General features: G+C 40.7%; 1 protein-coding gene across 1 annotated transcript in view; it reads left to right on the forward strand.

The window, feature by feature from the left end:
* FHIP1B (FHF complex subunit HOOK interacting protein 1B) overlaps positions 1-24336 on the forward strand; it is a gene marked incomplete in the record, with an annotated part of 380930 nt that extends 356594 nt beyond the window's left edge. Inside the window, 1 exon segment of the mRNA XM_053708840.1 lies at positions 20910-24336. Within this exon segment, the coding sequence (XP_053564815.1) occupies positions 20910-21205 (296 nt within the window).
* Between the last annotated feature and the right edge of the window lie 1713 nt (positions 24337-26049).

Below are 26049 nucleotides of genomic sequence, written 5' to 3' on the forward strand. Positions count from 1 at the left end.
AATTCCACGCGCAATGGCCAATTTTTCAGCGGTAAAGCCTTACAGCAACATACCGCAAAACTTGTAATTTAGGTCATAGCTTTTATTAATTTGTAGAAAATTGACTCTGGGAATCTTATCATAAAATGGGAAAGGAGGAACGGTGTGTAAAGAATCCCAGCATACTTCTCCCTCATTTGTGGCCGCTAGCAGAGATAAGCAGCCTGTTTTTTTTTTACCTGCTGTGTCATTTCTGTTCCCATGGTTAGTTCTAACCATATAAGTTTTAGGTTGGTGTAGTCCGCTATAACCCCTCATTATTTTGTTGTTGTTCGTTTTTACTTTTACCGTAATGTAGGACATGTTCACAAGGTCTGGTATTGACAATAGGTCAAGCCTGATGATACACATTCAGAAGTTTAGTTCCTGGCAGTAGGTCTGGCCAGGTAGTACACAGAGTGATCATAAGGTCAGTATAGGCAGTAGGTCAAAGTAGACAATGCCAGTTTACAAGTAAGCTCCAAGCAGCAGGTCAGGAGAAATATCAAAAGTTCACAATGTAATAATCAGGCAGAAGTCAGGTCAGGCAACACATATTCACAAAGTCCACTCCAGGAAGTATGTAAGGACAGGTAGTTCTCATTCACAGTTAAGATCCAGACAGCAGATCAGGAAAGGCAGTAACAGTCCAGGTAGCAGGTAAGAGCAGGCAGCACAGGTTCACAAACCTAGCTACAGCCAAGGGTCAGTTCCAGGCCAGGTGACATAATGTCAGCTCTAGGCAATGCCAGTCACTGGTGAGCTCTAGGCAGCAGGTTAGGACATGGGCTCCAATAGACTGTGCAGAAAACACAAAAGGTGTTGCGCTGGACTAATCAACTTTCTATGCCACTCCAGCTGAACCACCTCCTTCCTAGATAGAACAATTATATCACAAAACTACAAACAAGGGCGTTAATAAACGGAAAGTTTAAGGCTTGTTAAAATGGAAACTCACCAAGATGTCCACCCCCCCTCACAATTTATTTTGTTTTATACACACTCACACTTACATATATATATATATATATATATATATATATATACTAGTCCTAAAGCCCGTTGACACGGCCGTGTTGTGTGATATATATTCTCTCTCTCTCTCTCGCTCTCTCTCTCGCGCTCTCTCTCTCCTCTCTCTCTCTCCTCTCTCTCTCCTCTCTCTCTCTCCTCTCTCTCTCTCTCTCGTTGTTACACCCCCTGCGCGTGCGATCATCTCTGCTGCCGGGTCCTCGCGCTGCGTTGTTTCACCCCCTGCGCGTGCGATCAGCTGCAAGAGTTTGTCTGAACTGCGCATGACGGCTTCAGACAAACTCTTGTCTTTTATAATATAGGATATATACACACACAATGTATTTATATGTATACAATCTATACTCTCTGGTTAATGAAAGCAAATTAAAGACTGAATGGCTGCCTTTGGGACTGAGGATGGACACCCATGGTAACATTTTTTAATGGCAGGGGTGAAATTGTTATTTAGAATTCAACTGATGTAACATATAACCATCAGTAAATGAGCAGGATAATGGGTTGGTTAGATGTAACCTATAACAATCAGTAGATGACTAAGGTTATGGGTTGGTTAGATGTAACCTATAACAATCAGTAGATGAGCAGGATAATGGGTTAGTTAGATGTAACATATAACAATCAGCAGATGACTAAGGTTATGGGTTGGTTAGATGTAACCTATAGCAATCAGTAGATGAGTAGGGTTAGGGGTTGGTTAGATGTAACATATAACAATCAGCAGATAACTAAGGTTAGGGGTTGGCTAGATGTAACCTATAACAATCAGTATATGAGTAGGGTTAGGGGTTAGTTAGATGTAACATATAACAATCAGCAGATAACTAAGGTTAGGGGTTGGCTAGATGTAACCTATAACAATCAGTAGATGACTAGGGTTAGGGGTTAGTTAGATGTAACTTATAGCAATCAGTAGATGACTAAGGTTATGGGTTGGTTAGATGTAACATATAACAATCAGTAGATGAGTAGGGTTAGGGGTTGCTTAGATGTAACATATAACAATCAGTATATGAGTAGGGTTAGGGGTTGGTTAGATGTAACATATAACAATCAGTATATGAGTAGGGTTAGGGGTTGGTTAGATGTAACATAAAACAATCAGTAGATAACTAGGGTTAGGGGTTGGTTAGATGTAACATATAACAATCAGTATATGAGTAGGGTTAGGGGTTGGTTAGATGTAACATAAAACAATCAGTAGATAACTAGGGTTAGGGGTTGGTTAGATGTAACATATAACAATCAGTATATGAGTAGGGTTAGGGGTTGTTTAGATGTAACATATAACAATCAGTATATGAGTAGGGTTAGGGGTTGTTTAGATGTAACATATAACAATCAGCAGATGACTAGGGTTAGGGGTTGGTTAGATGTAACATATAGCAATCAGTAGATGAGTAGGGTTAGGAGTTGGTTAGATGTAACATATAACAATCAGTATATGAGTAGGGTTAGGGGTTGGTTAGATGTAACATATAACAATCATATGTGTATGTGTGTGTATATATATATATATATATGTGTGTGTATATACAGTATCTCACAAAAGTGAGTACACCCCTTACATTTTTGTAAATATTTTATTATATCTTTCTCCAACATAGGTGTGTCCGGTCCACGGCGTCATCCTTACGTGTGGGATATTCTCTTCCCCAACAGGAAATGGCAAAGAGCCCAGCAAAGCTGGTCACATGATCCCTCCTAGGCTCCGCCTACCCCAGTCATTCTCTTTGCCGTTGCACCGGCAACATCTCCACGGAGATGGTTAAGAGTTTTTTGGTGTTTAAATGTAGTTTTTATTCTTCAATCAAGTGTTTGTTATTTTAAAATAGTGCTGGTATGTACTATTTACTCTGAAACAGAAAAAAGAAGAAGATTTCTGTTTGTAAGAGGAAGATGATTTTAGCAAACGTTACTAAAATCGATTGCTGTTTCCACACAGGACTGTTGAGATGAAGTAACTTCAGTTGGAGGAAACGGTTGGCAGACTTTTCTGCTTGAGGTATGACTGGCCACATTTCTAACAAGACCATGTCCTTAGTCTGCTTGTCTTCAGCAAACTGTTTGCAGGCTGTGAAACCGCTGTATGGTCTTGCCCACCATGCTGCAGCTCAGTTTCAGGGTCTTGGCAATCTTCTTATAGCCTAGGCCATCTTTATGTAGAGCAACAATTCTTTTTTCTTTTTAAAGACACGAGTCCACGGATTTCATCCTTGTGGGATTACGCCTCCTGGTCAGCAGGAGGAGGCAAAGAGCACCACAGCAGAGCTGTATATATAGCTCCTCCCGTCCCTCCCACCCCAGTCATTCTCTTTGCCTGTGTTAGTGATAGGAAGAGGGTAAAGTGAGGTGTTAGTTATAGATTCTTCTATCAAGAGTTTATTATTTTTAAAGTAGTGCCAGAGAGTGCTACTTTGTGCTAGGGTGTAGCCTAGACCAGATCAGTCTCTACAGTAGTGAGCACTACATTACATACAATCACATGTCAAGGACTAAGATAAGATTGGGCTCCTTATTGTGATGGGACTGTGATCTCTTCTTGAGGGAGAGCAATGTTATACAGACACTGGGGACTGGATGGAATCAGTGTTGTTTTACTCCCGGCGGTTTTAACATAAAATATGCAGACCGGGAGACGGTTAACTTTACATACAATCACATGTCAAGGGCTAAGATAAAGATTGGGCTCTTTATTGTGATGGGATCTCTTCTTGAGAGAGAACTATGGTATACAGACACTGGGGCTGGAAATCAGTGTGATTTTACTACCGGCGGTTTTAACATAACATATGCCGACCGGGAGACGGCTAACTTTTTTTTTCTGTGAAAGTGACAATAAGTTTTTGGAAGAGCTGCCTGACATGTGGTAACATACTCAGCCAAACTTTTATCATGGCACTTAGTTGTTATATCCCCCGTTGTCAGACCTATAAGATCTTAATGGCGACCAGGAGATTGAGTACGGTGACGCCCACGATGGGCGGAGTTATATTCCCGCCAATTTTTTGAGCCCTCGTCTCCATCTCTGGACTCAGTTCAGTCAGAGTACTGGGAGATGGAGTACTGTCACGCCCACGAGGGGCGGAGCTATATGAGCATTTGTTAGCTGCGCTCCCTACCTCCATTATGATACCGGAGGGTAGAGCGTTTAACACAGCTATGTAGTGCTCAGTGCTAGACCTAAAAACATCACGGATCAGATGTGTTAAAAGGTCTTTGATGGTTATACTGTTAACTTGGGCACTTGGGCACCTTCAGCACAATAGCTGAGGTTTAGACCTGTTTGCTTACTAATTAAGTGTCCGTTTGCAAAGCACACAATAAACACAATGTGGTTTTTTAAAACTTTAAAAGACAGTAAAGTTTTTTATCTGTTGCCTTTATTATATAGATTTCAGTTGCTTGGGTTAGTTTATCCTTTGTGATAGGATACTGCAAAAGCACACTAAAGATAATGTTATTTTAACATTTAAAGAAACAGTACTGTTTTTTATGTGTAAAATTGTTCTTATATATACTCTTTCTAAAACTATTGCTGTTGAGAGTCTGGTGACACCGGTCAATACATGCCTCAATTTTCTACTATAGTGTCCAGAATAATTGTATGAACCACTGGCAGTTCTCTGCGGTTCTTTGCAAGGACATTGCTTTCTCTTGTAAGGTGTATCCAGTCCACGGATCATCCATTACTTGTGGGATATTCTCCTTCCCAACAGGAAGCTGCAAGAGGATCACCCACAGCAGAGCTGTCTATATAGCTCCTCCCCTAACTGCCACTACCAGTCATTCTCTTGCAGCTCTCGACAAGATAGGAAGTAGCTAGAGAGATGTGGTGAAATTATGTAGTTTATCTTCAATCAAAAGTTTGTTATTTTCAAATGGTACCGGAGTTGTACTGTTTTAGCCTCAGGCAGAAAGTTGAAGAAAAGTCTGCCTGTGGTTTTTGATGATCTTAGCAGGTTGTAACTAAGATCCATTGCTGTTCTCACACATAACTGAAGAGATGAGGTAACTTCAGCTGGGGGAATGGCGTGCAGGGTCTCCTGCTATGAGGTATGTGCAGTTTAAATTTCTCTTGTTAAGTGTATCCAGTCCACGGATCATCCATTACTTGTGGGATATTCTCCTTCCCAACAGGAAGTTGCAAGAGGATCACCCACAGCAGAGCTGCTATATAGCTCCTCCCCTAACTGCCATATCCAGTCATTCTCTTGCAAGTCTCAACAAAGATGGACGTAGTAAGAGGAGAGTGGTGTATTATAGTTAGTTTCTTAACTTCAATCAAAAGTTTGTTATTTTTAAATGGTACCGGAGTGTACTGTTTTATCAAAGGCAGCATTAGAAGAAGAATCTGCCTGTGATTTCTATGATTTTAGCAGAAGTAACTAAGATCCATTGCCGTTCTCACATATTCTGAGGAGTGAGGTAACTTCAGAGAGGGAATGGCGTGCAGGTTTTCCTGCAATAAGGTATGTTCAGTAAACATATTTCTAGGGATGGAACTTGCTAGAAAAATGCTGCTGATACCGGATTAATGTAAGTTAAGCCTAAATGCAGTGATTTAATAGCGACTGGTATCAGGCTTATTAACAGAGATACATACTCTTATAAAAGTGTAATATAAAACGTTTGCTGGCATGTTTAATCGTTTTTATATATGCTTTGGTGATAAAACTTATTGGGGCCTAGTTTTTTCCACATGGCTGACTTTATTTTTGCCTAGAAACAGAGGCTTTCCACTGTTATAGTATAAAAGTTACAGTTGGTGCAGTTAAAATTACAAACTGTGACATTCAGCTTCCCTCAGCAGTCCCCTGCATGCTATAGGACATCTCTGAAGGGCTCAAAAGGCTTCAAAAGTAGGAGCTGTGGCAGTTGTTATGACTGTTTAAAAAACATATTTTTCATTTTGTTAATCTGTTTTTTGTATTAAGGGGTTAATCATCCATTTGCAAGTGGGTGCAATGCTCTGCTAACTTGTTACATACACTGTAAAAACTTTGTTAGTGTAACTGCCTTTTTTCACTGTTATTTCAAATTTTGCCAAAATTTGTTTCTCTTAAAGGCACAGTAACATTTTTTATATTGCTTGTTAACTTTGTTTAAAGTGTTTTCCAAGCTTGCTAGTCTCATTGCTAGTCTGTACAAACATGTCCGACACAGAGGAAACTACTTGTTCATTATGTTTAAAAGCCATGGTGGAGCCCCATAGGAGAATGTGTACTAAATGTATTGATTTCACCTTAAACAGTAAAAATCAGTCTTTATCTATAAAAGAATTGTCACCAGAGGGGTCTGTCGAGGGGGAAGTTATGCCGACTAACTCTCCCCACGTGTCGGACCCTTCGCCTCCCGCTCGAGGGACGCACACTAATATGGCGCCAAGTACATCAGGGATGCCCATAGCGATTACTTTGCAGGACATGGCTGCAATCATGAATACTACCCTGTCACAGGTATTAGCCAGATTGCCTGAATTGAGAGGCAAGCGCGATAGCTCTGGGGTTAGACGAGATATAGAGCGCGTAGATGCTGTAAGAGCCATGTCTGATACTGCGTCACAATATGCAGAACCTGAGGACGGAGAGCTTCAGTCTGTGGGTGACGTCTCTGAATCGGGGAGACCTGATTCAGAGATTTCTAATTTTAAATTTAAGCTTGAGAACCTCCGTGTGTTACTTGGGGAGGTATTAGCTGCTCTGAATGTCTGTGACACAATTGCAGTGCCAGAGAAATTGTGTAGGTTGGATAAATCCTAATTGCCAAGTCTCATACAGAGATAGTTCTGGCATTTCTGAGGTCGCATGGGTGGAAAGTGAACGAAGAAAAGAGTTCTCTATCTCCTCTCACAAGGGTTTCCTTCCTAGGGACTCTGATAGATTCTATAGAAATGAAAATTTACCTGACGGAGTCCAGGTTATCAAAACTTCTAAATGCTTGCTGTGTTCTTCACTCCATTCCGCGCCCCACGGTGGCTCAGTGCATGGAAGTAATCGGCTTAATGGTAGCGGCGATGGACATAGTGCCATTTGCACGCCTGCATCTCAGACCGCTGCAATTATGCATGCTCAGTCAGTGGAATGGGGATTACACAGATTTGTCCCCTCTACTAAATCTGGATCAGGAAACCAGAGATACTCTTCTCTGGTGGTTATCTCGGGTCCATCTGTCCAAAGGTATGACCTTTCGCAGGCCAGATTGGACCATTGTAACAACAGACGCCAGCCTTCTAGGTTGGGGTGCAGTCTGGAACTCCCTGAAGGCTCAGGGTTCATGGACTCAGGAGGAGAAACTCCTCCCAATAAATATTCTGGAGTTAAGAGCAATATTCAATGCTCTTCTAGCTTGGCCTCAGTTAGCAACACTGAGGTTCATCAGATTTCAGTCGGACAACATCACGACTGTGGCTTACATCATCCATCAAGGGGGGACCAGGAGTTCCCTAGCGATGTCAGAAGTCTCCAAGATAATTCGCTGGGCAGAGACTCACTCTTGCCACCTATCAGCGATTCATATCCCAGGGGTAGAGAACTGGGAGGCGGATTTTCTAAGTCGTCAGACTTTTCATCCGGGGGAGTGGGAACTCCATCCGGAGGTGTTTGCTCAATTGGTTCTCCGTTGGGGCAAACCAGAACTGGATCTCATGGCGTCTCGCCAGAACGCCAAGCTTCCTTGTTACGGATCCAGGTCCAGGGACCCAGAAGCGGCACTGATAGATGCTCTAGCAGCGCCTTGGTTCTTCAACCTGGCCTATGTGTTTCCACCGTTTCCTCTGCTCCCTCGTCTGATTGCCAAAATCAAACAGGAGAGAGCATCGGTGATATTGATAGCGCCTGCGTGGCCACGCAGGACCTGGTATGCAGACCTAGTGGACATGTCATCCTTTCCACCATGGACTCTGCCTCTGAGACAAGACCTTCTAATACAAGGTCCTTTCAATCATCCAAATCTACTTTCTCTGAGACTGACTGCATGGATATTGAACGCTTGATCCTATCAAAGCGTGGCTTCTCCGAGTCAGTAATTGATACCTTAATACAGGCACGAAAGCCTGTCACCAGCAAAATGTACCACAAGATTTGGCGTAAATATCTTCATTGGTGTGAATCCAAGAATTACTCATGGAGTAGGGTTAGGATTCCTAGGATATTGTCCTTCCTCCAAGAGGGTTTGGACAAAGGACTATCAGCTAGTTCTTTAAAGGGACAGATTTCTGCTCTGTCTATTCTTTTACACAAGCGTCTGGCAGAAGTTCCAGACGTTCAGGCATTTTGTCAGGCTTTAGTTAGAATTAAGCCTGTGTTTAAACCTGTTGCTCCCCCATGGAGATTAAACTTGGTTCTTAAAGTTCTTCAAGGGGTTCTGTTTGAACCCCTTCATTCTATTGATATCAAACTTCTATCATGGAAAGTTCTTTTTCTGATGGCTATTTCCTCGGCTCGAAGAGTCTCGGAGTTATCTGCCTTACATTGTGATTCTCCTTATCTGATCTTTCTTTCAGATAAAGTAGTTCTGCGTACAAAACCTGGGTTTTTACCTAAGGTGGTTTCAATCAAGAGATTGTTGTTCCATCATTATGCCCTAATCCTTCTTCAAAGAAGGAACGTCTTTTGCATAATCTAGACGTAGTCCGTGCATTGAAGTTTTACTTGCAGGCTACTAAAGATTTTCGCCAAACATCTCACCTGTTTGTTATTTACTCTGGACAGAGGAGAGGTCAAAAGGCCTCGGCAACCTCTTTCTTTTTGGCTTCGGAGTATAATCCGTTTAGCATATGAGACTGCTGGACAGCAGCCCCCTGAAAGAATTACAGCTCATTCTACTAGAGCTGTGGCTTCCACCTGGGCCTTTAAAAATGAGGCCTCTGTTGAACAGATTTGCAAGGCTGCGACTTGGTCTTTGCTTCATACCTTTTCAAAATTTTACAAATTTGATACTTTTGCTTCTTCGGAGGCTGTTTTTGGGAGAAAGGTTCTACAGGCAGTGGTTCCTTCCGTTTAAGTTCCTGCCTTGTCCCTCCCATCATCCGTGTACTTTAGCTTTGGTATTGGTATCCCACAAGTAATGGATGATCCGTGGACTGGATACACTTAACAAGAGAAAACATAATTTATGCTTACCTGATAAATTTATTTCTCTTGTAGTGTATCCAGTCCACGGCCCGCCCTGTCCTTTTAAGGCAGGTCTAAATTTTAATTAAACTTCAGTCACCACTGCACCCTATGGTTTCTCCTTTCTCGGCTTGTTTCGGTCGAATGACTGGATATGGCAGTTAGGGGAGGAGCTATATAGCAGCTCTGCTGTGGGTGATCCTCTTGCAACTTCCTGTTGGGAAGGAGAATATCCCACAAGTAATGGATGATCCGTGGACTGGATACACTACAAGAGAAATAAATTTATCAGGTAAGCATAAATTATGTTTTTTCTAGAGAAATGAATATGCTAGAAAATGCTGTTAATACCGGATTTATTTAAGGTAAGCCTGATTGCAGTGATTTAATAACGACTAGTATCATGCTTGCTGTAAAAGGTAATATTCTTATTACTTTCTCACATTACTGAAAATAAGATAACGTTTGCTGGAAGTGTTTAAACGTTTCTTTCTACATATTGGTGATAAAACTTTATTGGGGCCCAGTTTTTTCCACCTGGCTGGCTCGATTTTGCCTATTTTCGCGCCTAAATGCGCATTAGATTTTGCAATTTGAGACATCCAGTTTCTCTGAAGGAGTTCCCTGAACACTTAGGACCTCTACAAAGGGTTTTTGTGCCTTCAAAGGTCGTTGTATGGGCAAGTAGGGCCACAGCAGAGCTGTGGCAGTTTGTTGTGACTGTTAAAAAACGTTTATATCGTTTTTTTGATCCGGTTTTGAAACTAAGGGGTTAATCATCCATTTGCAAGTGGGTGCAATGCTCTGTTAGTCTATTATACACACTGTAAAAATTTCGTAAGATTTACTGCTTTTTATCACTGTTTTTCAATTTCTGACAAAATTTGTTTCTTTTAAAGGCACAGTACCGTTTTTATTTTTTGCTTTTTTACATTTATCAAAGTGTTTTCCAAGCTTGCTGGTCTCATTGCTAGTCTGTTTAAACATGTCTGACATAGAGGAAACTCCTTGTTCATTATGTTTAGAAGCCATTGTGGAACCCCCTCTTAGAATGTGTACCAAATGTACTGATTTTACTTTAAGTTATAAAGATCATATTCTGTCTTTAAAAGATTTATCACCAGAGGAAACTGACAAGGGGGAAGTTATGCCGACTAACTCACCCCACGTGTCAGAACCTTTGACTCCCGCTCAAGGGACTCCCGCTCAAGTGGCGCCAAGTACATCTAGCGCGCCCATGGCGTTTACTTTACAAGACATGGTGGCAGTTATGGATCATACCCTTACAGCGGTATTGTCCAAACTACCAGGGTTACAAGGAAAGCGAGACAGCTCTGGGACTAGAAAAAATACAGAGCTCTCTGATGCTTTAGTAGCTATGTCTGATATCACCTCACAATATGCAGAAGCTGAGGCAGGAGAGCTTCTTTCTGTGGGTGATTTTTCTGACTCAGGGAAGATGATTCAACCTGATTCTGATATGTCTACATTTAAATTTAAGCTTGAACACCTCCGCATGTTGCTCAGGGAGGTTTTAGCTACTCTGGATGACTGTGACACCATTATAGTGCCAGAGAAATTGTGTAGATTGGATAAATACTATGCTGTGCCTGTTTACACTGATGTTTTTCCAATACCTAAAAGGTTTTCAGAAATTATTACTAAGGAATGGGATAGACCTGGTGTACCGTTCTCTCCCCCTCCTATTTTTAAGAAAATGTTTCCAATAGATGCCGCTTATGGCAAACGGTCCCTAAGGTGGAGGGAGCAGTTTCTACCCTAGCTAAGCGTACAACTATTCCCGTCGAGGACAGTTGTGCTTTCCTAGATCCAATGGATAAAAAGTTAGAGGGTTACCTTAAGAAAATGTTTATTCAACAAGGTTTTATTCTCCAGCCTCTTGCATGCATTGCCCCGGTCACTGCTGCTGCGGCCTTCTGGTTTGAGTCTCTGGAAGAGGCCTTACAGGTAGAAACTCCATTGGATGATATACTTGACAAGCTTAAAGCGCTTAAGCTAGCCAATTCATTTGTTTCTGACGCCGTTGTTCATTTAACCAAACTAACGGTTATACAGGCGCGTAGGGCGCTATGGCTTAAATCCTGGTCAGCTGATGTTACTTCAAAGTCTAAGCTTCTCAACATTCCCTTCAAGGGGCAGACCCTATTCGGGCCTGGACTGAAGGAGATCATTTCTGATATTACTGGAGGAAAAAGGTCATGCCCTTCCTCAGGATAGGTCTAATAAATTAAGGACTAAACAAACTAATTTTCATGCCTTTCGAAAGACAAGCGCGGCATCAACTCCCTCAAATGCTAAACAAGAGGGAAATTTTGTCCAGTCCAAGCCGGTCTGGAGACCTAACCAGGCCTGGAACAAAGGTAAGCAGGCCAAGAAGCCTGCTGCTGCCTCTAAGACAGCATGAAAGATCAGCCCCCGATCCGGTAACGGATCTAGTAGGGGGCAGACTTTCTCTCTTCGCCCAGGCTTGGGCAAGATATGTCCAGGATCCCTGGGCGTTGGAAATTGTGTCCCAGGGATATCTTCTGGACTTCAAAGCTTCTTCCCCAAAAGGAAGATTTCACCTCTCACAATTATCTGCAGACCAGATAAAGAGAGAGGCATTCTTACATTGTGTTCAAGACCTCCTAGTTATGGGAGTGATCCACCCAGTTCCAAAGGAGGAACAGGGGCAAGGCTTCTATTCAAATCTCTTTGTGGTTCCCAAGAAAGAGGGAACCTTCAGACCAATCTTAGATCTCAAGATCCTAAACAAATTTCTCAGGGTCCCATCTTTCAAGATGGAGACTATTCGAACCATCCTACCTATGATCCAGGAGGGTCAATACATGACTACCATGGACTTAAAGGATGCTTATCTTCACATTCCGATACACAAAGATCATCATCGGTTTCTCAGGTTCGCCTTCCTAGACAGGCATTACCAGTTTGTGGCTCTTCCCTTTGGGTTAGCTACGGCACCAAGAATCTTTACGAAGGTTCTGGGTTCACTTCTGGCGGTCCTAAGGCCGCGGGGCATAGCAGTAGCCCCTTACTTAGACGACATTCTGATACAGGCGTCGAATTTCCAAATTGCCAAGTCTCATATGAACATTGTTCTGGCATTCCTGAGGTCTCATGGGTGGTAAGTGAACGAAAAGAAGAGTTCTCTATCCCCTCTCACAAGAGTTTCCTTCCTGGGAACTCTGATAGATTCTGTAGAAATGAGGATTTACCTGACAGAGGACAGGTTGTCAAAACTTCTAAATTCCTGCCGTGTTCTTTATTATACTTCTCGCCCTTCGGTGGCTCAGTGTATGGAAGTAATCGGCTTAATGGTAGCGGCAATGGACATAGTTCCGTTTGCCCGCCTACATCTCAGACCGCTGCAACTCTGCATGCTCAGTCAGTGGAATGGGGATTACACAGATTTGTCCCCTCTACTAAATCTGGATCAAGAGACCAGGGATTCTCTTCTCTGGTGGCTATCTCGGGTCCATCTGTCCAAAGGTATGACCTTCCGCAGGCCAGATTAGACAATAGTAACAACAGATGCCAGCCTTCTTGGCTGGGGTGCAGTCTGGAACTCCCTGAAGGCTCAGGGGTCGTGGACTCAGGAGGAGGCACTCCTTCCAATAAACATTCTGGAACTAAGAGCGATATTCAATGCTCTTCAGGCTTGGCCTCAGCTAGCGGCAGTGAGGTTCATCAGATTTCAGTCGGACAACATCACGACTGTAGCTTACATCAACCATCAAGGGGGAACAAGGAGTTCCCTAGCGATGTTGGAAGTTTCAAAGATAATTCAATGGGCGGAGATTCACTCTTGCCATCTATCAGCTATCCATATCCCAGGAGTAGAGAACTGGGAGGCAGATTTTCTAAGTCAACAGACTTTTCATCCGGGGGAGTGGGAGCTCCATCCGGAGGTGTTTGCACAGTTGATTCAACATTGGGGCAAACCAGAACTGGATCTCATGGCGTCTCGCCAGAACGCCAAGCTTCCTTGTTACGGATCCAGGTCCAGGGATCCCAAGGCAGCGCTGATAGATGCTCTAGCAGCGCCTTGGTCCTTCAACCTGGCTTATGTGTTTCCACCGTTTCCTCTGCTCCCTCGTCTGATTGCCAAGATCAAACAGGAGAGAGCATCGGTAATTTTGATAGCACCTGCGTGGCCACGCAGGACTTGGTATGCAGATCTGGTGGACATGTCATCCTTTCCACCATGGACTCTGCCTCTGAGGCAGGACCTTCTACTTCAGGGTCCTTTCAACCATCCAAATCTAATTTCTCTGCGGCTGACTGCTTGGAGAGTGAACGCTTGATTTTATCAAAGCGTGGTTTCTCCGAGTAGGTCATTGATGCCTTAATACAGACGCGAAGGCCTGTCACCAGGAAAATCTATCATAAGATATGGTGTAAATATCTTCATTGGTGTGAATCCAAGGGTTACTCATGGAGTAAGGTCAGGATTCCTAGGATATTATCTTTTCTCCAAGAAGGATTGGAGAAGGGTTTGTCAGCTAGTTCCTTAAAAGCACAGATTTCTGCACTGTCTATTCTTTTGCACAAACGTCTGGCTGAGGTTCCAGACGTGCAGGCGTTTTGTCAGGCTTTAGTCAGAATCAAGCCTGTGTTTAAACCTGTTGCTCCGCCTTGGAGTTTAAATTTAGTTCTTAAGGTTCTTCAAGGGGTTCCGTTTGAACCTTTGCATTCCATAGATATTAAGCTCTTATCCTGGAAGGTTCTGTTTTTAGTAGCTATCTCCTCAGCTCGAAGAGTTTCGGAGTTATCTGCTTTACAATGTGATTCCCCTTATCTCATTTTTCACGCAGATAAGGTAGTGTTACGTACCAAACCTGTTTTTTTACCTAAGGTGGTATCTAATAAAAATATCAATCTGGAGATTGTTGTACCGTCACTGTGTCCTAATCCTTCCTCAAAGAAGGAACGTCTTTTACACAATCTTGACGTGGTTCGTGCTTTAAAGTTTTATTTACAAGCTACTAAAGATTTTCGTCAAACATCTGCATTGTTTGTTGTCTACTCTGGACAGAGGAGAGGCCAAAAGGCTTCGGCAATCTCTTTCTTTTTGGCTAAGGAGTATAATACGCTTAGCTTATGAGACTGCTGGCCAGCAGCCTCCTGAAAGGATTACAGCTCATTCTACTAGAGCGGTAGCTTCCACATGGGCTTTTAAAAATGAGGCTTCTGTTGAACAGATTTGTAAGGCGGCGACTTGGTCTTTGCTTCATACTTTTTCAAAATTCTATAAATTTGATACTTTTGCTTCTTCGGAGGCTATTTTTGGGAGAAAGGTCTTGCAGGCAGTGGTGCCTTCCGTTTAAGTGCCTGCCTTGTCCCTCCCTTCATCCGTGTCCTATAGCTTTGGTATTGGTATCCCACAAGTAATGGATGATCCGTGGACTGGATACACCTTACAAGAGAAAACATAATTTATGCTTACCTGATAAATTTATTTCTCTTGTGGTGTATCCAGTCCACGGCCCGCCCTGTCATTTTAAGGCAGGTGTTTTTTAATTTTTAAACTACAGTCACCACTGCACCCTATAGTTTCTCCTTTCTCTTGCTTGTCTTCGGTCGAATGACTGGTAGTGGCAGTTAGGAGGGGAGCTATATAGACAGCTCTGCTGTGGGTGATCCTCTTGCAGCTCCCTGTTGGGAAGGAGAATATCCCATAAATAATGGATGATCCGTGGACTGGATACACCACAAGAGAAATAAATTTATCAGGTAAGCATAAATTATGTTTTTTTGATGTACATAGCGTTGTCTATTTACAACAATATAAATATTTTTATTGGGTTGTTCTGCACAACAGAAATAAAATGTTCTTTTTAAATTTAAAGAGACAGTAAAAACATTTCGGTGTAAATTTTATTAAAAGAATTGCGGCTGTTTATTTGTTAAATCGTCCTTTGGGACGTAGGATGGTACAAAAACACATAAAAATTAGTTCTTTAAGATTTAAAGAGACAATAACCTTTTTGTTCTGAGTACATTATAATGAATGCATTTCAGCTGCTTATTTATTTATTCATCCCATGTGACTGAGGATGTAACAAACACACACGAGAATAGAGTTCCTTTTCAGATTTATAGGCACAGTATCGTTTCCTATGTGAAAAATGTATTAAAATTTATTCAAATTTATTTTCTCTTTTTGAATCTACTCCCTCTACGGGAGTCTGTTAACAATGGCCACAAATTTCTCCTATAGTTTCCGTCGAAATTCTATGGCCCACATGCAGTGCCCTGCGTTGCTAGAGGAATTGCTATTCTAAAGGGTTTCTCCATGTTACTGAGAATCTCAGTTTCAGATGGAATGTTACCTTAGGCATTCCCTATATTTATAAGTCTGTCTCCCATAGCCGACTCAGCTAAGGAGGCTGGACGACATCCCTTAGGGGAGAAGGTGTAGTTTCAACTATCACTACGAGAACTTCTATTCCCTTAGAGGATAGTCCTATGGAATGGGACATACGCCGGGGTTTACAATGGCAACCATCTGTGTACTTTGCTACTGGCGCTAGTGCGACAGCATATTGTTTTGATGCGTTGTCTGATGCTATTAATCAGTAGCTTCTCTGGATAAAATCCAGGACTGGATAAAGGCTTTCATATTGGCTAATTCCTTTATTTCAATTTCTTACCTTCCAGTTCTCAAACTGGGAGCATAGGTGGCTCTGTTCCAGCTCTTGGGACCTTATGGTTAGAGCCTTGTTTTACGGATATATGTTCTAAAACTAAGATTTTTGTGATTCCTTGCCAGGAGCAAACATTGTTGGGACCTGGCTTGACGAACATTAATAAAAAAAAAAAAAAAAAAAAACACATAGCCTGCTGTTGATTAAAAAACAGCATGGAGCACATGCCCCGGTCCGGAATTGGATCTTGTAGAGTGCTGACTCTCCATTTTTTTCGCACAAGTTTGGTTTTGAGCTCAAATGTTTTCCTCTCAGAGGCAGTTTCTGCTTTTAGACTTGTCTGAAGATCAGACAAAAGGAGAGACGTCTTTACACTGCGTAGAAGACCTCTCAGACCTGGGAGTGGTTGTTCCAGTTCTAATACTGGTACTGGATCTGGGGTTACCGATCGGGTTGTGGTTCTCGAAAAAAAAAGGGGAATCCTCAGGCCAATTTTTTAAGAAGGGTACTGTCCTTCAGGATGGAAACTCTTAATTTGTTTTATTCCTCCCTTGAGCCTAGAGGGTCAATTTATGACAACGGTGGATTCAAGGACAAGTGCCTTCATGTGCCGTTCACGAGAATCGTCTCAAGTTCTAGGGTTTGCCTTTACTGGAAATGGCGCCCTATGTGGCTGATATCCTAAGCCAAGTGTCATACTTGCAACAAGCAGGATTTACACGGACATACTTCCCGTGATCTCACGGGTGGAAGGTGTCTTTGGAAAAGTGTTCCTTAGTCCCAGGCACATGGGTAGTTTTCTTAGGAATCATGACTACTTCAATAACAATGAAGATTTTTCTGACTGAGGTCAGGAAATTAAGTGCTATCTATACTGTTCTAGTCCTTCAGTCCACTTCTCGACCTTCAGTGGCTCAGTATATAGGAGTAATCGGACTGATGGTGACAATAGCCGGACAGATAGCTCAGCATGCTAAGGCACTGTGGCTGAACTCTGTAACAACCCAAGGGTTGCAGGTTCAATCTCCGATGAAGTCCACTCTACCTTTCATGCTTCCAAGGTTGATAAAATGAGCAGTGTCTTGTGACTCTTACAATTCCGTTTGTTAGTTCCACTTCAGGCCTATGCAGTTAAGCATACTCAGGCAATGGAACGAAGACTATGCACCTATCCCAGGGAACATGATTAACAGGGTGTGGACTCAGGCGGAGTCTGTTCTTTTTTTTTTTTTTTAGACTCCCTGGAACGGAGAGCGAGCTTCAAGGCTCTTCTGGTTTGGCCTCAGTGGGCTTTCGTCCTGTTTCTTCTGTTTTCAGACGGACAATATGACGACGGTTTTACATCAATCATCAGGGGGGAACAAGATGCTCCTTGACGATGGCTGAGTTAGCCAAGATTCTCCAGTGGGCGGAGGCTCATTTTTGTTATCTGTCAGCGGTCCATATCTCAGGGATGGACACTTGGGAAACGGATTTTCTGAGTAGACAGACTTTTCATCCGGGAGAGTGGGAACTCCGTTCGGTAGTATTTTCCAACCTGATTTTCAAATGGGGTCGGCTGGAGTTGGATCACTTGGAATCTTGTCAGAATGCCAGGCTTCTGGGATACGGGTCCAAGTCTAGGGCCCCCAGTCCGAGCTGATAGCTACCTTGACAGTTCTTTGGTCCCTCAGCCTAGAATATCTATTTCCCCCGTTTGCGCTTCTTCCCGGGTGATTGTTCAAATCATATAGGAGGAGGCATCAGTGATTCTCCTCTCTTCTGCGTGGTCTCGCAGGATTTGGTATGCAGTTCTGGTGGTCATGTCATCTCTGCACCCTGGACACTTCCGTTAAGGAAGGACTTCTTATTAAGGGTCCCTTTTTTCCACCCAAATCTAGTTTCTCTGAAGCTGATTGCTTGGAGATTGGGCACTTGATCCTATACAAGCGAGGTTTTTCTGATTCGGTCATAGATGCCTTAATTCAGGTATGTAAGCCTGTAACTAGGAAGTTTTTCCATAAGATAGGGCATAACTATCTTTATTGGTGTGAATCCGAGGGTTGCTCATGGAGTAAAGTTGGGATTCCTAGAATTTTATCTTTTCTCCGAGAAGGATTGGAGAAGGGTTTATCAGTGAGTTCCCTAAAGGGTCAGATCTCTGTTTTATCTATTTTGTTACACAAGCGGCTGGTAGATGTTCCAGATGTTCAATTCTTTTGTCAGGCTCTGATTAGAGTCAGGCCTGTGTTTAAACCAATTGCTCCTCCATGGAGTTTGAATTTAGATCTTAAAGTTCTTTAAGGGGTTCTGTTGAGCCTATGCATTCCATAGATCTTAAGTTATTATCTTGGAAAGTTTTCTCTTGTTGTCATTTCTTCTGCTCGATGAGTGTCTGAGCTTTCGGCATTACAATATAATTCGCCTTACCTTATTTTTCATTCGGATAAGGTGGTGTTCTCTACTAAACTTAGTTTTCTTACTAAGGTTGTTTTCAGACAAGAACATTACTTAGGAGTTTGTCGTTCCTTCCTTGGGTTCTAATTTTTCTTCTCGGAAGGAACGTCTTTTACTTTTTTTTTTTGGTCGTAGTCCGCGTTTTTAAAAGTTTTATTTTCAAGCGATTTTTTGCTTATGAGCTTGCTGGACAGCAGTCTCCAGAAAGAGTTATGTTCATTCCACCAGGGCTGTTGCTTCCTCATGGACATTCACATATTCTGCTTCAGTTGAGCAGTTTTGCAAGGCTGCTACTTGGTCTTCTCTTCAATCCTTTTTTCTAAATTTTATGAATTTGATATCTTTGCTTTGGCTGAGGCTGTTTTTGGGAGAAAGGTTCAAGCAGTGGTGCCTTCCGTTTAGGTTCCCTGTCTTGTCCCTCCCTTTTCATCCGTGTACTCTAGCTTTGGTATTGTATCCCACAAGTAAGGATGAAATCCGTGGACTCATCGTATCTTTAAAAAGAAAAGAAAATTTATGCTTACCTGATAAATTTGTTTCTTTTTAGACACGATGAGTCCACGGCCCGCCCTGTTCTATGAGACAGGTTATTAATTATTTGTGAAACTTCAGACACCTCTGCACCTTGGCTTTTCCTTTCGCTTCCTAACTTCGGTCGAATGACTGGAGTGGGAGGGAAGGGAGGAGCTATATATACAGTTCTGCTGTGGTGCTCTTTGCCTCCTCCTGGTGACCAGTAGGCGTAATCCCACAAGTAAGGATGAAATCAGTGGACTCATTGTGTCTAAAAAGAAACAAATTTATCAGGTAAGCATAAATTTTCTTTTTTAGATAAATTTTCTTTTTTAGATACTTTCTTTGCAATGAGGTGCCATGTTGAACTTCCAGTGACCAGTATGAGAGTGTGAGAGCGATAACACCAAATTTAACTCACCTGCTCCCCATTCACACCTGAGACATTGTAACACTAACAAGTCACATGACACCGGGGAGGGAAAATGACTAATTGGGCCCAATTTGGACATTTCCACTTAGGGGTTTACTCACTTTTGTTGCCAACGGTTTAGACATTAATGGCTGTGTGTTGAATTATTTTGAGGGGACAGGAAATTTACACTGTTATACAGGCGGTGCACTCACTACTTTACATTGTAGCAAAGTGTAATTTCTTCAGTGTTGTCACATAAAATGATATAATAAAATATTTACAAAAATGTGAGGGGTGTACTCACTTTTTTGAGATACTGTATATGTATATACACACACACACACACATACATACATAGATACATACATAGATACACAAACATGTTGGGTGAACAACATTTGTAATTAATTTGACATCTCGGCTCAATGACTTCCCCATAGATCACGTGAAATAATATTGTTCATAATATTTTCAGTATTTATATATTCTCCTGTGGAAAGCAGCCATATGGTCATCACCATTGTCAGATGAGAGTGATGTATGTCTGAAGCAGTGTTAATTTTGACGGCAAATTTCAATTTAGTCTTAGTTTTAGTCTTTTGACTAAAATGCCATTTTAGTTTTAGTCGTATTTTAGTCGACTAAATCCCAGTAGATTTTAGTCAACTAAAATCTAAGGGGTTTAGTTAAAGTGTAATGCGTTATTTAAGCATTTCTCTATCATTTGCAAACTGATTGCATACTCCAGGAGTAAACATAACACATGTTAATATTTATGGTATTAAGGTTTAAACATGCAATACAGACACAGATTTAGCCGTTGTGATATGTAACATCTTTATTAAACTTACAATTAAATAAAACCAAGTTTCATAAAAAAACAGAAGTGCAACTTTAAAATATAAAAAAAAACCTGTAAGCTGTATTGCACATATTACCTAATATAAAAACTTTAACAGTTCTCTGTTAATAATTAAAACAAGTATCAAGTAACTCAACACAGCAAAAAGTTTCTGCAGATAGCACAGGCACAGCATAACTTAAACCCATACTTGTGGGTTATGCTTATTTCTATAGGAAGAATCAATTGATTGTTCACAGATTCGAAAAAGTTTCGGCAACGATATTAGCACTGCTCTAGAACTTCCAAACTCATTATAAACTCCTGGAGTAAAGGTTTATTAACCTGTTTTTATTTATGGTATTAAGGTTTGAACATGCAATACAGATTTAACTGTTGTGGTATATAACATGTCTTTATTTATCTTAAAATTTAATAAAATGAAGTTTCGTAAATTTTACAAAAGAGCAGTAATTAGATATGGATTGATTATAACACCTTGCATAAAATGTTTTTGTCAGCAAATTTTTATTTAGTTTTAGTCATAGTTTAGTCATCAGAATTTCTTTAGTTTTATAGTCATTTTAGTCTAGTTTTAGTCGACAAAATTAACACTGGTCTGAAGCTCACGGTGTGGTGATTACTGTGATGAGATGGATTATGCGGTTTACAAGCAGTGCTCTCTTCTCTGGTTTCTTCTTATCCCAATGCTGAGCTGCTGTATCGCCCCTGCATCTGTTACTGCTAAAGCATTTTAGGGCAGACTCTCATTTATAGCATGCAATTGTTAATATGTAATATAAAAACTAAACTAAATGTTTCCTTTTTTGTGATGTGATCCCTAAATTCTTGCTTATTTTTGTTTTACACAGTAAAGAGCCGCAAACCGTCCATTGGAGAGTTAATCCTGCGTCACACAAATAGCCCCACACGGGCCCGCCAGGCGGCTCAGATGGCGTTTCAGCATGTACGAGATGGGCAGGTCCTCCACGCTCTGTCTGGGGCATCTATCTTTAAAAGCTCTGCAGAGAAGCAGAACGAGGCCCTGCGGGTAAAGAACGCGGTTTACTGCGCAGTCATATTCACAGAGTTTATGAAGGAGCTAGCAGCCATTGCACAAGAACATGCAGTCACCTCACCATATCTGCTGGCAGACACAGAAGAGTGACATTGACTTCCCTAAGCTTGCAATGGATACAGGAGAAGGATCTACTGAGGTTGAGAGATGTTTTATCTTTTTTTCTGGTGGTCCTTTGTATCGTCTTAAGGGCTGATACATCTGAAGTTTACGTCCTCTGCACTATCTGGTGTAACAGCTCTCATGTCAGAACAAAGAAAAGTACTTTATCAGAACACAGGGTGTAACTGGAACTAGAGAATAACTATAATAACAGAGACCCCCTCTTCATTTTAGTATGAATTTTACGGCATGATGTACATAATTTTATCTGAACCTTTTCCAAAACACATTAATGTTGAGACTTCATAGACGGTCCAAGCAGAAGGTGACATCTGTACAAACAACTCTTTGTCATCTTATCTATGGCGTCCACTCGAGGAAGAGGAGGCTCCAACATCAACTGAACTTTGGACCTCTTACAATCTGCACACTTAATTTATTACTGCCAATCCCTGCCAGAGCTCAGAAACACCTTTTAATATCTGAGTTTACACACTACGATGTCAGTCGTTCAACTTTTTATAACAATCAAGAGCAAGGCAGGGAGGGAATCGGTTGATTTTAACTTTACTTGAATCAAATTGTTTTTTTTTCTTCTCTAGAGATGTCCTTAAGTATATGTACATGTATCTGTGTGTTATCTGTGTGTGTGTGAGTTTATATATGTATATACACACGCAAACACGTGTATACTCTTAATAGTCACATGGGGTAGCTCAGTAACAATAGCTTCATGTGAGGATGATATAGATGAAGAAGATGCTGCGTGTCAATTATATCTTGTTGTTTTACTGTACATTACAGTTATGGTGTAGAAGGGCGGTCAGTGATCTCGCTATAGTAAGCTTTGTGCCCTCCATTACCAGGAGTATCGGTATATTTCTGTATGAAATTAAGTCAGTGGTACGAGGGGCTTGTTTTGCAATGTGTTCTCAGTGGAAATAATCTGTTGAACATTTTATTGCTGGAGGCTGAACCTTGTGCTGTCGGTTTAGAGGGTGAGGAAGTTATAGAGCCAGTGACACAACAGTCACATGATGCCTTTGTTAGCTGGACATTCGTAATAGGTTTGATGCCTACAATCACTGTCACCATAGACCAACAGAAACAGTAGGAGATTGTGAGCATGTCCCTTAATGGGTGTAGTGACAGTGGTTGCAATTAAGAGGATCTTTGCCTTTAACAAGATGACAGACACAACGGTACCCCAGAGTATTTAGCATATTTTCTTCATGCATGAGCATTATGTGTACACTGTGAGGAGACTACACTGAATAAGATATGGGATTTTTTTAATGTGCCAAAAAGTCTGAGGTCTTTCATTTCATTTAGTAGATAAAAAAATGTGCTTAGATGACTTTTTATAAAATATGCACCTGTAATTATTTCAGTTTGTCAAGCTGTGAGCGGAATAGCCAGGGGCTTTACTGTTCTGCGCAGGTTATCGTGGACGCCCACCATATAGGCGGCACTGGATTGTTCCTGCTCTAAAACCCTACTGCACAGTTCCGCGGGTAATGCTAAACGTGCAGCGAGTGTGTTTATGGGATTTAAATAGTGCAGCTGTACACTCATAAGCATTTTAGCTCCATAATCTATATAATCCCGCAGAGTAATATACATTTAATCGTTTTGCCTATAAATTTGGATCAGATTAAATCCGTTAAAGTTTATCAAGGTCCCTGGATTTTATTGTTTTGTGATCATAAATTGCAATCATACTTTGTAAACAAAAACTACCTTTGGTAAACGTGTGAATTTATGTAATACAGGGAGGATTTGCAGAATCCGCGATCAGCTGACCTTGAATGTATATTTATGCATTTTTCGAGCTCAGTGCGTCAATGTCATTTTTTCAATGTCCCAAAAACAGGTGCTCACCAAAATCCCTTTGCATGGTGCAAAACATGTATATATGACAAGTTTAGTTATTGATACACCATAACATTATGCAGTAGATATGACCCTTCAGTGCCTGTAGGTTTAGTAGTAATGTCCTTCCTTACACCCCGTTGGCCGCTAAGGATGTAGAAGAAGTTACGTTCACTATTTGATCGCTAACTTTTCTCTTTTAAAGGGACATTAAACACACCTTGTGAAAAAAATGTGCTTTCTCCATACTCGCTAGAAAGGCCAAAAATTGCATTCTGTAACCTAGGGTTCCTTCAAAATGCTGCAATTCAATTAGCTGGTTTAGACAATTTGCAGCAGTTTGCTTTTTGGCCTCTCTACGAAGCATCAGACAAACACAATTTTCTGTACAAATGCACGAGGTGCTTATGGGTACCTTTTTAAATGATATTGATCGGTTTAGTTCTTACAAGAAATAGCCCTTGTAGTCGAGGCTGTCATTTTTATTTCTATTTGAATGGACAGTAAAGTGTTGTTGATCCTACTGAATGTTATATAATCTCCTCCTCCCCCATTATTTTGCACATAACTTGCTGGGTTTATTGATAAAGCTTCTCTTATTTTTATGTTGCCATTACGTAGCGAGTGAGTCTCGCAGCCAATCAGCTTGTTATATTTTGTTGCGCAAATCTTTTTTTTCAATCCCACCTTCTAATTTGCACGTTACTTGATATATTGTTTTTATTGTGATTTGTTAAAAAGGGAATTTATTTTTATTGTATATTTCTTCTAATTGTTTTTAATGCAATCATGTGTCATTTTATTTTTATTCTGTAAAATTATTTTGCGCCCCCCCCCCTTTTTTTTTTTAAATGGCTGGGAACCAAGTTTTGTGATTTTTATATTTTTCTTATAAATCGGACAATGCTCTTCTTACCCCACCTTTGTGAATGACAATTATCCCAACAATCTTGGTTTCCAGCAGTGCCCTATCACATGCATGCCTATTGGAAGCTGTTCCATAGTCTTCATTACATTGATGATCACTGGCATTGGGGCAATGATGTATCTTATTTGTGGGCTTTGGTGAGTGATAAAGCCATGAGTGTTTGCTGCTTTACTATTGAGACTGAGCCGTCTCGGTGGTGCAGCTTGTATACTAACTAGCAAGTGTGTAGGAGCTGCTTTTCCCAACTGGCTCAGCATCAGACCTCCAAATCATTGGGAGACATGTTGGGAAGATGCTGAAAATAAACACGTCAATGAAACCTTGTGTGCTTGCTTTTTATTTTCTTCTATGGTCATTGCAAATAAAGATGAGTGGAAATGGGTCAATAAACACTAAACAGGTGATTTAGAAATTTAGATTCCAAAGAGAAAGGAGAAATGATTAGGGTGGGGTGTAAAGTCTTATCAGGGGTGTATGCGAGAGATAAGTCTCTCTGTGTGCAGTGAGACACACAGCACAGAAAGACGTTGGAATACAATCTTTTTGGAGATAATACAGGATTATAAATTTGACGATGAAAACAAGATGCTGCTGAACTTCTAAACTACAGGCTGTGAGAATCAAGGTAACTTTCTGAATTTTTACTGGATATAATACAATACAATTCTACTTCTACTTGGAAAACCTGGAATCTACTCATAGAGAGAGTAAAAGTCTCAACTAAATACTATTACCACCTCTATACCCTGGAACAAGAGAAATATCACATCCTATTAATGTTTGGAAACGAGTCTTCTACTACTTAGAATGCAAATTAAATACTAACAAGATCTAAAGGTTACCGGAATACAATATTTTTGGATATTATAGCTGGTTTATATCACTTTTACTTTGGATTAAATTATATTCTTTGCCGGCAGTTAAATTCAATTTTGAGGGTTCTCCAATTTAATGGGGCTATCTCTACTCCTGCTAAATTATGCTATTGTTTCTATAGCAAAATAGTATTTATTTTCTTTTTAAATGGTTGTATGCTATTTAAGGAAAACATTTTATTTTCAGGTACTTTTCTTGGACCTGTAATTTATTTGGATGATGTTGCTTTTGCTCCATTCTTTCTATTTACTTTAAAGATCAAGTATCAGATTATGTATTATTTAGCATTGTTAAGGGACAAAGTCTACTGCTCATTTGAGGTTCAGACTGGGTGCTGTTGCATTTGTCTTGCATTTTTGTTTATGCAAGTCCGGTGTGTTCTGGTCCCTTAACTGGATTAACATGCTAATAATTTTATTTGTTTCTTCATTTTTATTGAATATTTTCACAAATGAGGTTTAATCTATGTCTTTAGCTGTTTTTAGCTAGAAGAAATTTTGTGATTTCTAAAAAATCCTTATTTCTTTTTTTCCAAGATAATCAATTATTTGATTCATATTGGATTCAATTCTTAACTGTTACTCTGGGCTTCAAAATTAAGTTCTATTCGGTCCAAAATTCTTAGATTTTGGGTACAAAATAAAATTTGAAGTAAAACCGTCTGTGAGAAGTCTTTTTCTCTCTATTATATTCCAGCTATTCCAGTAAGGCTAACACTTTCCTTAATGTGTTTCAGTCCCATATATTTTGGGTAATGTTGAAGTGCGGTTGATCACCTGTTGAGGATCAAGCGCTGCTCAGATCTGGAATCTTCTGGGGTATTTATTCCAGTTCCATTTTTAGGATCTGGGTTTTGGGGTTTTATTCAAACTATTCATTGTTCCAAAGATAGAAAATCTTTTTATTATATAAATGTATCATCTTTAAGATTGGTATTTATATGGTCTATTCTGACTTTTTTTGGTCAGTGATAGCATTATTTGTTTTCATTAGATACAATAGATGCATATCTTCATTTCTGTTTTCATTCAGATTATTTTTATTTTCTGAGACTACGGAATCTCATATGATTCAATTTTGTTTTTTCAAGACATGGTTAGAGGATCTTTTTATCAAAAGCTCTTGATTCCTCACACAAGGGTTACCTTTTTTAGGT

Source organism: Bombina bombina, chromosome 3 (genome assembly GCF_027579735.1).
Source record: "Bombina bombina isolate aBomBom1 chromosome 3, aBomBom1.pri, whole genome shotgun sequence".
Classification (NCBI taxonomy): domain Eukaryota; kingdom Metazoa; phylum Chordata; class Amphibia; order Anura; family Bombinatoridae; genus Bombina; species Bombina bombina.